At 48.8% G+C, this 11,576-nt stretch overlaps 1 protein-coding gene across 3 annotated transcripts; it reads left to right on the top strand.

Moving 5' to 3' along the window:
* The first annotated feature begins 273 nt into the window (after window positions 1-273).
* Window positions 274-9,072, top strand: LOC148431395 (DNA repair protein RAD52 homolog). 3 transcript variants are annotated; one of them, XM_088466027.1, is made up of 6 exons: window positions 274-478; window positions 2,770-2,875; window positions 3,537-3,638; window positions 4,597-4,690; window positions 4,774-4,841; window positions 8,950-9,072. In XM_088466027.1, the coding sequence occupies exons 2-6, from the start codon at window positions 2,786-2,788 to the stop codon at window positions 9,070-9,072; spliced, it is 477 nt and encodes a 158-aa protein (XP_088322153.1). In that variant the 5' UTR covers window positions 274-478; window positions 2,770-2,785. The 3 variants fall into 3 exon arrangements, with proteins under 3 accessions (XP_088322153.1, XP_088322154.1, XP_088322152.1); XM_088466028.1 differs by lacking the exon at window positions 274-478 and adding an exon at window positions 542-659; XM_088466026.1 differs by lacking the exon at window positions 274-478 and adding an exon at window positions 542-711.
* The last annotated feature ends 2,504 nt before the right edge of the window (window positions 9,073-11,576 follow it).

The following is an 11,576-nucleotide window of genomic DNA, read 5'->3' as shown; positions in this document are numbered from 1 at the left end:
TCCATAGATGGTGCCATTAGTGCTTAGCATCAATGGTAATCTCCGACGGCTTCACCCATATGACACTGTGGGTGGAGGGGCTGAATGGCACAATCGGGGGCCACCTTTACACCAATGGCGCAATTTAAGCATGTGAGAAAGCTATTATATTGCAGCAGTAACCTGTTTTGTGGCTTGGCTTGAGCAGTGATCGTCCCCATTTTTTCCCGCTTAGTGAATGTACCCCTTAAAGGATTTTAGTTAAACTTGTCTAAATTGATGTTGGGAGTACAAAGATGGCGGCCGGCGACTTCGCACTGATGCAGGGATTTCAGCTGTATACTGAGTGACGCTATCAGCAGACGCTGTCCTCCATTCCCCATCCCGCTCCGTGCCTGTCACACGATGTATAGAGCTCTGCTGAGTATCTGTTCCCGCTCTGTGCGAGCGGCGAGGTCCCTGAGACTGCCATAGAGATAGTGACACACTGAAGCCTCAGGTATGGGTGTACTGTACAGTGTGGAATTTCTTCCCGTCATGCCCTCCGCGTCTGCGTATCCTGATTGGCTAATGGCTGGAGGCGGGAAGTGTGAGCGGAGAGGATCACCGCCCGCCCGGACCATAGGCCGGAAGAAGCAGAGACCGAGAGTCACCCGGGGAAACGCCGGTTCACGGAGGCCGTAGGGACCGGCGGGGAGAGGGTGGTGGAGACAACGCCATTATAGTCCGACTGTGTGTTCTACTCGTGTGTTTATTATACGGGCGTCTGTTTTATAGTGCCACACCCTATTTCCCTTGCCATGTATTCTGCAACCCTCTATAGCAGGCCTGGCCAACCTGTGGCTCTCCAGCTGTTGTGAAACTATAAGTCCCAGCATGCCTTGCCATAGTTTTAGCATTCCCTAATAGCAAAACTGGCAAGGCATGCTGGGACTTGTAGTTTCACAACAGCTGGAGAGCCACAGGTTGGCCAGGCCTGCTCTATAGTATTGCAGTGTACTATGCCCTTTATATGCCACACGTTAACATCCAATGTAAATGGAGTAGCAAAACTATTAAAATGAATCCCATATGCCACCTTCTGTATGACAGCCTCCTCTCTGTAATGCCAGGTATGGCTCCTCTTTAAGGGGATAAAAGAAAAAAAAATGCTGGGTACACGCCTTAGCGACGTGATGATGCAATTTAATACGTCATTGTGCGCACTGCACGATCCGCTGTATGACGACACAATATAGCGTTGTCCGCTTTAATGTAACTACATCATGGCGTGTGTCGCATCGGCCCGGCTGACCGTGCAGTGCCCCACCCGTGCTGTTCCATTGTCTTGCAATAGTTGGCAGAGTGTGGTATAAGAGATAGACAGTAATTAGTTAGACAATGTCTAGATAGACACCAGATGTTAGACAAGTATAAAAGTTCAACATAGACAAAAGTCAGACACACTAAAGTTATGGTGCATACACACGGTCAGATCTGTCAGATGTAAGATTTTACCAAAGATTTCAACGATTTCCATCGGGAACGCGCATCATTCATCGTCCATCGTTCAGGCATGTCAGATTTTCCTTCAGATATGAACTATTTTTTAAATCGTTATCGTTCAGATCTGAAGAAAAATCTGACCGTGTGTAAGCACCATTAGACATGTAAAAAGGTCGACAGGGTCAAAAGTTCGACATGAAAATGGTCGTCACAAGAATGGTAGCCAATTTTATTTTTATCCCTAATCTTCACCCTAGCCCCATCCCTCCACATGGTGCCTAACCCTAATCGTGGGGGGTAAGTGCCTAATCTTCCAGTAAGTGCCTAACACTAAACCTAATCCTAAAAAAAAATGTCGACCATTTTCCTGTCGAACTTTTGACCGTCGACCTTTTGTACCTGTCGAACTTTTTACATGTCTAACTTTAGTGTGTCTGTCTTTTGTCTGTGTCGAACTTTTATTCTTGTCTAACTATTGACTGTCTAACATCTGGTGTCTATCTAGACATGGTCTAACTAATTACTGTCTATCTATAGTCCGGAACCCTAGTTGGCATTCCCTGGACGTGTAGTTGCTAATATGAGACTTTCTAAGTAAATGTGGCTGCACATATGTCTGATTCCGCTGGTTCGTTAGGTCTCAATTTCCCAAAGTATATACATTAGGATATCTATAATTTGACTTACAGAGCTATATAAATAGGGATCAATTCAATTAGATGCAAGCCGGCTCGCGGTATAAGTGCGGCCATATACTGAACTTACGGTAGCCCCAGACACTTGTATTTTTGTTTGCAGCCACGTAGGGCTGCGTAAAAGTCTGTGAGTCGGGCGAGGTGCTTTTACCAGCGTTTCACGTGTTTACAATGGCACTTTACCCCGCTATCGCTCCTAATTGAAGACAGCTACAGCTATATACGTTACATGACTTTTGGAATGATATACAAAACGTGACACATATGGCTATATATCATGATAATCCGTTTGTGTCGAGAGGTGTACCCTTCCCTATACCTGTATATTGGACCATTAACACTGCAATTGCAGTGGCTGCCATTTAGGCAGAAATGTGGATAGGAAGAGTTCCTGCTTATAAAAGGCGTTATAAGATAATCAGAGCTACTGTACATCACTCTAATAGCCAATCATCATTTTGTGGTGCAGGCATGTGCAAGAATGACAACGGTTTTAGTTGGCAAGAAAACGTACAACATACACACAGTACATATGGAAGTGTTTTCAAGCAGAAATGAATTTATACAATCTGTTCAGTCGCTCATGCTTCTGATTGGCTCGTTTGCATAGGTGGATATAGGCGACCATGTATGTGGCTCAGGCAGGTGGAGCAGGAAATCGGTCCAAACCTGGGCAGGTGGGATCCAGCGGGAGCGAATCTGGATCCTTTGGACAGGTAGGTGGAGGTAATTTCACTGGTCTCCTGTATCTGTGCTGGAATATAAGGGGGCTGGAGCATTCCGTGTACAGTCCATAGATTGTTCCAGACTGCAGGATATAGCATAGTACCAATATTGATTAGAAGAAAGTTGGAGATGCGTGAGGTCATACTAAGGCTTTGGCTGATTGATTGACAGCACCAGTTTGGTGGTTCACGTGCTCGGGCTGAGCTGCTGGACCACAGAGGGGCCTGTTAGTGTGTTTGGAGAATAACTGGACACAAATTGCAGGTAGCTGTCTTCTTACCACCAAATTTTGTCGGTGTACAATGGGTGTTTGCAGCGTGCTCGAAGCACGGGGGACACTTTAGCCCTTATTGGACGTTCAGGCGTAAGGTCTTTCGGGGCTGATCGGTCACATTTCACGATTGCCTTTTTATTGGCTGTTTATAGTAGAAACCACAAATTAAATGTTGCCTAGAAGAATTTAATTGGGGAACTTGTGAGTCCTTCAGTTGCTTCACAGTTCTCTGCTGCAAATAAAATAAACTAATAGAAAATAATTCCACTATAAGGTAATCATAGTGATTCTGTATATTCTTACGTCCCTGCTGCAGATTAGATACACTTTCTCTGTATATATTGCTGAATGACCGTCTGTGTTTCGTCTAATTGCAGCACAAGTACACAGCGGAGGAGTACCAGGCTGTACAGAATGCCTTGCGTCAGAAACTGGGACCGGAGTACATCAGCAGCAGGCAGGCAGGAGGAGGACAGAAGGTAGGTGACAATGCCCTGTCATGTCTTCTGACCCTTATTAGACCTTTCTTATAGGTGTAGCGTTCCTTCTAATCATGAATCTCTTAGTGACAAGTGATCGAGATATGTTCAGCTCCACATCAGTAGCATAGGCTGCCGGTGTACGTGATGTCACTAATTAAACTGGGCTACTGAATTGGGTATGAAGTCGGGAAGCTGGCGGACCTAATCCCGACAGCCGGCTTCCCGACTGCTTAATCCCGGCGAGGGTTAAATGACAGCAGTCTAAATCTAGACACCTGTCATTTTACCGACGCCTGGAGACCGGCGCCCGGCATCCCGATCGAAGGGACGCCGAGCGCGGATAGCCGCACGGGGGGGGGGGGAGGGTTAGGTTTAGGGCCCCCGGGGAGGGATTTAGGATTAGGCACCCCCCTGGGAGGTTAGGGCTAGGCTGGATGGAGGGTTGGGGTTAGGCACCCCCGGGGGGGGGGCTTGGGGATAGACACCCCCGGGGGGGGGGCTTAGGGTTAGGCACCCCCCCAGGGGACTTAGGTTTATGTGGCGGGGAAGGGGGGGGGTTAGGTTTAGGCACTTAGAGGGGGGATTAGGGTAAGGCACTGGGGGGAAGGTTAGGCACCCCTAAGGGAAGATTAGGGGAGGGAATTAGGTTAGTCATTACTTACCTTAGGGACGATCAGGATTTTCACCCATATCGGGCAGCCGCTGTCGGGATTCCAACCGCCAGACAGGCGTCCAGCGGTAAATCATACCAATTCCAACTGTAGATGACGCAACGGGAAGACTTTACCTATGTTAGGTACATGAAGCCTAGTGTGTGTGTACATGTGGTAGGGAATATAGAGTGTAAGCTCCACTGGGGCACGGACTGATGTAAAAGCGCTGCGGAATATGTGTGCGCTACATAAATAACTGGTAATATATAATAAATAAAATGTTAGGTGATCTCCCCTCTCAGGTGTGTTACATTGAAGGGCATCGGGTAATCAGCTTGGCCAATGAGATGTTTGGGTACAATGGCTGGTCGCATTCCATCACTCAGCAGAATGTTGGTGAGTGTCGCTTTGTATCTATATGAGGATGGGGTGACAAGAGCCCACACACCTTGTGTACTGACCCATTTATCCTCCTGCAGATTTTGTGGATCTGAGCAACGGGAAATTCTACGTTGGGGTCTGCGCCTTCGTCAAGATACAGCTGAAGGTAATGTCTGTTCTGTCCTTCCTGTTCTAGTGTACGGCACGGTTCTGTTACCCCCCCTACAGATGGAGTAGTCTTTGTTGGTAGAGCTGGGGATTCTAGTTTATCATACATGTGGGCTGCATTTCTGTCCGAGAACTTGCCTGGCGCCACCTAAACCTTAGTCAGTAACCAGCTCATTTATACTGTACAATGATTTAGTGCATGACAAGTACACGTACATCTCTAAACTCTCCCTGCTTTATGCTTTGGAGCTTATGAAAGCCGTTCTAATGATATATTAAAGGTTAATGTGATCCTGTATTTAGTCATAGGTTATGTTCTTCTTTCTTGTTCTGAATACAAATTCATAAGTTCACATTTCATATACGTTGTGCAAAAAGTTCAGCCTGCACCGTTTTTGTTCTGCACAGTATGTTTCTTATTACAGATTGTGTTGTTTATAATGAGCCTTGTGTAGTACAGATCAAGAAGGGAGGCTGGTCAGATAAATCAAGCCAGTGTAGTTCAGCCACACATTAATTTGGTCTTCATGCAAAAAAGGGGACGTGGTCGGCTGGGGAGGGGGCGTGGCCTTGTGACACGCCTCCAATTTGTCAAGCTTGGGGTCATGCCCAGCACTTACGGAGGTACATACACACTTGCCGATGCCAGGAACGTCGAGGGCAGGGCCATGCTGCATTCGGCAGCATTGCATCGTTAACGATATCCCTAGATTGAGCTGCATGTACAGCCGACTGGGAATATCGTTAACGACCCACGGGGTAGAGCAACGTTGGCCGTTCGGACCATACACACTAGACGATATGAACAATATGTCTTACGATATCGTTATTGTTCACTTTTATCGTCTAGTGTGTACGCGGCATTAGGGAAAGTGGTTTCAAGTGTAAGTAGCATAATTAACTGCGAGAGAGAGTCCCAGAGTGAAATGAAAGACGTCACACTATCACGTGACCAGCCAGTTCATCAGTCTCCAAGGGTGCACCAGTGGTGGATGAAGTTTCACATGTCGTCTCTCGGTTTGCTGTCAGAAGAAGCTCTCTTTGCCATGTGCTTACATCTATACACTCTCCTTATAGCTTCACAGCTTTGGATTTGGTGTTAGAGTTCCTTAGTTGGCGGACCACTTTAATTTTGGCTGTCTCTACAGCTGGGAGGGTTTCCGAGCTTGGGACTTGTAGGTCTCCGTGTCTCATCTTTAGTGAAGTCAGCTTTATTCTTCAGACTAAACCCTCTTTTCTTCCCAAAGTGGTGAAGTTCCATCTGATCAGTACATTATCAAAACCTTGTAATTCCGACCCTAGACCCTAGCAGTCAGAAGCGTTGATAGTGGGGCTTTCCTGACCCTTTGTATACATTTTATACACACAGGCAGGTGGTGGTAGGGGATATAATTCAGCCCCCTTTGAATCCCAGCAACATTACATTTGGACTGAGATGCTACATATGTATGGCAAGTAATGCATCAGTTAGTAGCATAGGAATCAATGCAGCAATCTGTAATGTAACAAAGCCCAACTATGATGAAGCATACGAATAGCTCTATTTGTGCATGAATAGACTCCCAGGCTACCCCCTATTGTGCATCTAAGCTAACAAAGTCTGTTTGGTCAGTGTAACATGTAACTTTTTGGAGTCGATTTTTAAGTTGTCTTATATTATAATATGTAAGAACAGTGCTCTCCCCAGAAAATGTTTCCAGCCGGGTGGCATCAAGACGTAGCCGGGTGCGGGCCTTTGCAATAATAAAATGTTTTAAAACTTATAATGATTTAAACTTGAAATAACATTTTATATATTCTCCTCTTCTTCTTAGAGGCTCAGTCGTTTGCAGCCTTTTCATAATCAAAGTCTGTAGGATCTGGTCCTTCTAGTGACATCAGCATCACGTTATTTAGTGCTGGCACCACAGAATTTATTGTCCCCACTTGCAGGCTCCACAGATCCTGTCCCCACTTGCAGGCCCCACAGATCCTGTCCCCACTTGCAGGCTCCAGAGATCCTGTCCCCGCTTGCAGGCTCCAGAGATCCTGTCCCCACTTGCAGGCTCCAGAGATCCTGTCCCCACTTGCAGGCTCCAGAGATCCTGTCCCCACTTGCAGGCTCCAGAGATCCTGTCCCCACTTGCAGGCTCCAGATATCCCGTCCCCACTTGCAGGCTCCAGAGATACCATCCCCACTTGCAGGACCCACAGATCCTGTCCCCACTTGCAGGCTCCACAGATCCTGTCCCCACTTGCAGGCTCCACAGATCCTGTCCCCACTTGCAGGCTCCACAGATCCTGTCCCCACTTGCAGGCCCCACAGATCCTGTCCCCACTTGCAGGCCCCACAGATCCTGTCCCCACTTGCAGGCTCCACAGATCCTGTCCCCACTTGCAGGCTCCACAGATCCTGTCCCCACTTGCAGGCTCCACAGATCCTGTCCCCACTTGCAGGCTCCACAGATCCTGTCCCCACTTGCAGGCTCCACAGATCCTGTCCCCACTTGCAGGCTCCACAGATCCTGTCCCCACTTGCAGGCTCCACAGATCCTGTCCCCACTTGCAGGCTCCACAGATCCTGTCCCCACTTGCAGGCTCCACAGATCCTGTCCCCACTTGCAGGCTCCACAGATCCTGTCCCCACTTGCAGGCTCCACAGATCCTGTCCCCACTTGCAGGCTCCACAGATCCTGTCCCCACTTGCAGGCTCCACAGATCCTGTCCCCACTTGCAGGCTCCACAGATCCTGTCCCCACTTGCAGGCTCCACAGATCCTGTCCCCACTTGCAGGCTCCACAGATCCTGTCCCCACTTGCAGGCTCCACAGATCCTGTCCCCACTTGCAGGCTCCACAGATCCTGTCCCCACTTGCAGGCTCCACAGATCCTGTCCCCACTTGCAGGCTCCACAGATCCTGTCCCCACTTGCAGGCTCCACAGATCCTGTCCCCACTTGCAGGCTCCACAGATACCGTCCCCACTTGCAGGCTCCACAGATACCGTCCCCACTTGCAGGCTCCACAGAATTTTGTTTTATACATCTCCCAGATACAGTGCCCCCACTTGCAGGCTCCCAAATACTGTCCCCAGCAGGACTACTCTCTTTAATGTGTTCAGGCGACTGTTCCCACCCGAACAGCGCGCCCTTGCTTTTATACAGGAGGAGGGATCTCTGCCCTACAGCCTGACACCACCCTGTACTGTGACGGACCCGAGCTGCACCACCCGGCACTCTCCCCTGCCGCAATGTGCTGCGTCCCCATACAACTTATTGCCCGGCACTCCCCACGTCCCGTTGCCCAGAACCTTCACTAACGTGTCCTTTTTGCTGGCGGATGCCAGACGGACTGGGAGCGTCCGATGGGAAGAACACGTGACGTTGGCGCAGCTCGGTGTCACGTCCATGTCCGTCACATTGGGTGACTGGGCATAAGGGGATGCGGTTTATTGGGGCAGGGGAGAAGTGTCCCGGGTTGTAGGCTGTTTTTTTGCCGGGTGGTGCGCCCGCAAAAGCCTGGGGAGAACACTGTAAGAAAATATATATTGACAATTCGTTCTATTCTATGTCGCTTTGTTAAAAAAATATTTTTTATAGAATATTTAGTGATTTTCAAAATTTGGGGGTACAAATAACACAAAAGGGCTGCCGAGGGTACCCAGGTGTGAAATGCCCCGAGAACCACGGTTATAGAAGAACACTCCCCTTGTTTTATCTCTCTATCTGATCAGAGTAATAACTGACTTCCTGACAGGCCTGGTATAGAGCAGCAGAGGTGCAGACTTTGTGTAGACATTATAAAGTGCCCTCTCTCCTGGCTACAGCTCTGTACCCCCAAGGTTTCAGGTGTACCCCAATGGACACAGATAAAAAGATTTGACATAAGTCTAAACTCCTGGCTTTATAGATGGTTTGATTTGTTGCCTATAGAAACCATTTCTTACAGAGCTAAAACTAAATGGAAGTCTGACCCGTGGTTTCCATTGTCTGCTGGTCAGGAACTAGACGATCATTGGCTGCCTATGGCTTCCCTTTCAGTGCTGACTTCTCAGTGCAGATGATATTGAATGAGCCTGTGTTACTGTGGCTGCTTGTAACTCCCTCCCATTATTCCCCCTCCCGGCTAGGATGGCTCCTACCACGAGGACGTTGGCTACGGTGTCAGTGAGGGGCTGAAGTCTAAAGCTCTGTCCTTGGAGAAAGCTCGAAAAGAGGCAGTCACGGATGGTCTAAAGAGAGCGCTCAAGTAAGAGACATACCTGATTTGTGTGTGTGAGAGAGACCTCTCTGTGCTTCACTTGCCTTCCTACAATCCATTTAGTTTTAGCCAGTAATTAGCAAAACATTTATTATTATGTTTTATTTTTGGCACCACAAGAGTCTTTTTATAGCGTCATAAATAGTCATAGGACATACACCAAGGTTGAGGACTTTGTAGGTGAGTGGAGTTTGAATTTGATTATAGTATAGGGAGCCAGTGCAGCGTCTGACAGAGGCGTCAGGAGCGGAGGAGTGGTGATGGGGGAAATGAGGCAGGCAGTTGTTAAGGATGGATATAATGAAGAGGAACAAGGTGGAAGTATGGTAGGCAATTAGGAGTAGGTTATAGTATGGTGGGAGATAATGGCATATATCATAGTTTTATTGTCTCGCAGGATGACAAACGGCCGGATCCTGGCTATATTACAGAGGTGACAGTAATAAGAGCAGGAGAGGGACTGAATGTAGGGGATAATGAGAGGACAGATGATTCCCAGGCAGCAGCCTTGGGAGAGGGAGGTTTGTCAGCGGTGAGAGAGGGGAGAGCGACAAAACTTGGGGTGTGTGACGACAAGGAGTTCAGTTTGAGGTTTCAGGAAGAGTCGTGACATCCAAGAGGAGATGGCTGACAGACAGTGGGTGATGTGGGAGAGGGTGACTGGTCCGAGGAGGACATGTAAAGTTGGGTGCCATCAGTGTATAGGTGGTATTGCAGGCTAAAGGAGCTGATGAGCACTCCGAGGCAAGGGGTGTAAAGGCAGAAGAGAAGGGGCTAAAAAAAAAAAATCAGATTCCTGGGGAACCCATAGGGGAGGTGCAGACATAGAGACAAATGAATGCGCAATTGTACAGATGAACAATCAACCAAGAGAGTGCGGAGTCACTGAGGCGGATGGAGTGGAGGATTTGCAGGAAGGGGTGGTGGCTGGCAGTGGCGCAGGCTGCCGTGAGGTGGAGGAGGATGAGAATTGGGTAGTGGCCCTTGAATTGAGCAGTGTGGAGGTTGCTGGGGACCTTAGTGTGGAGAAACTGGATCAGAATGGGAGGGGTGGAAGGAGGTTAGGGGCAGTTACAGAAAGGAGCATGGAGGCATAGGGGGAGGAGAGAGATGCAAGACAAGGGAAGAGACTAGGATATGTTTGAAGGAGTAGGGGTAGGTACTGTTGGGAAGGAACAGGTTAATAAGGTGGGTGGGGTGAGAGGGACCAGAGTAGGAGGTGAAAGGGGAAGTGTATGGAATACAGTTTCGTTTGAAAAAATCATGGACTGTTAAAACCAAGTAATGTTTAAGTAAACTGGAATTTTATAAGTAATCCTATCCAGGAAATCCGCCTTTGCCGCATTTGTGACATCCTGAGGTTATATTTTCAGATCTTTTATCGCCCAGACTTTGTAGTTTGCAGAAAACATTTGTCTGGAAGCTGCAGTGACTGGGTGACGGTGTGACCCTGCAGAAAACATTTGTTTGGGAGCTGCAGTGACTGGGTGACGGTGTGACCCTGCAGAAAACATTTGTCTGGGAGCTGCAGTGACTGGGTGACGGTGTGACCCTGCAGAAAACATTTGTTTGGGAGCTGCAGTGACTGGGTGACGGTGTGACCCTGCAGAAAACATTTGTCTGGGAGCTGCAGTGACTGGGTGACGGTGTGACCCTGCAGAAAACATTTGTTTGGGAGCTGCAGTGACTGGGTGACGGTGTGACCCTGCAGAAAACATTTGTTTGGGAGCTGCAGTGACTGGGTGACGGTGTGACCCTGCAGAAAACATTTGTCTGGGAGCTGCAGTGACTGGGTGACGGTGTGACCCTGCAGAAAACATTTGTCTGGGAGCTGCAGTGACTGGGGGACGGTGTGATCCTGCAGAAAACATTTGTCTGGAAGCTGCAGTGACTGGGTGACGGTGTGACCCTGCAGAAAACATTTGTCTGGGAGCTGCAGTGACTGGGGGACGGTGTGATCCTGCAGAAAACATTTGTCTGGAAGCTGCAGTGACTGGGTGACGGTGTGACCCTGCAGAAAACATTTGTCTGGGAGCTGCAGTGACTGGGGGACGGTGTGACCCTGCAGAAAACATTTGTCTGGGAGCTGCAGTGACTGGGGGACGGTGTGACCCTGCAGAAAACATTTGTTTGGGAGCTGCAGTGACTGGGTGACGGTGTGACCCTGCAGAAAACATTTGTTTGGGAGCTGCAGTGACTGGGTGACGGTGTGACCCTGCAGAAAACATTTGTTTGGGAGCTGCAGTGACTGGGTGACGGTGTGACCCTGCAGAAAACATTTGTCTGGGAGCTGCAGTGACTGGGTGACGGTGTGACCCTGCAGAAAACATTTGTCTGGGAGCTGCAGTGACTGGGGGACGGTGTGATCCTGCAGAAAACATTTGTTTGGGAGCTGCAGTGACTGGGTGACGGTGTGACCCTGCAGAAAACATTTGTCTGGGAGCTGCAGTGACTGGGTGACGGTGTGACCCTGCAGAAAACATTTGTCTGGGAGCT

The sequence above is a fragment of the Taudactylus pleione genome, unplaced genomic scaffold (genome assembly GCF_031769625.1).
Source record: "Taudactylus pleione unplaced genomic scaffold, aTauple2 ptg002296l, whole genome shotgun sequence".
In the NCBI taxonomy this organism is placed as follows: Eukaryota; Metazoa; Chordata; class Amphibia; order Anura; family Myobatrachidae; genus Taudactylus; species Taudactylus pleione.
The sequence above is the reverse complement of the archived record's forward strand: the minus strand, read 5'-3'. Positions and strand labels throughout refer to the sequence as shown.

What these genes read in the sequence shown, in the direction of transcription:
- LOC148431395 (XM_088466027.1), top strand. Translation starts at nt 2,786, where the DNA reads ATGTATGTGGCTCAGGCAGGTGGAGCAGGAAATCGGTCCAAACCTGGG. An exon ending in CATCACTCAGCAGAATGTTG is followed by an intron (nt 4,691 to 4,773) that starts GTGAGTGTCGCT and finishes ATCCTCCTGCAG; the next exon opens with ATTTTGTGGATCTGAGCAAC. An exon ending in TCGTCAAGATACAGCTGAAG is followed by an intron (nt 4,842 to 8,949) that starts GTAATGTCTGTT and finishes CCTCCCGGCTAG; the next exon opens with GATGGCTCCTACCACGAGGA.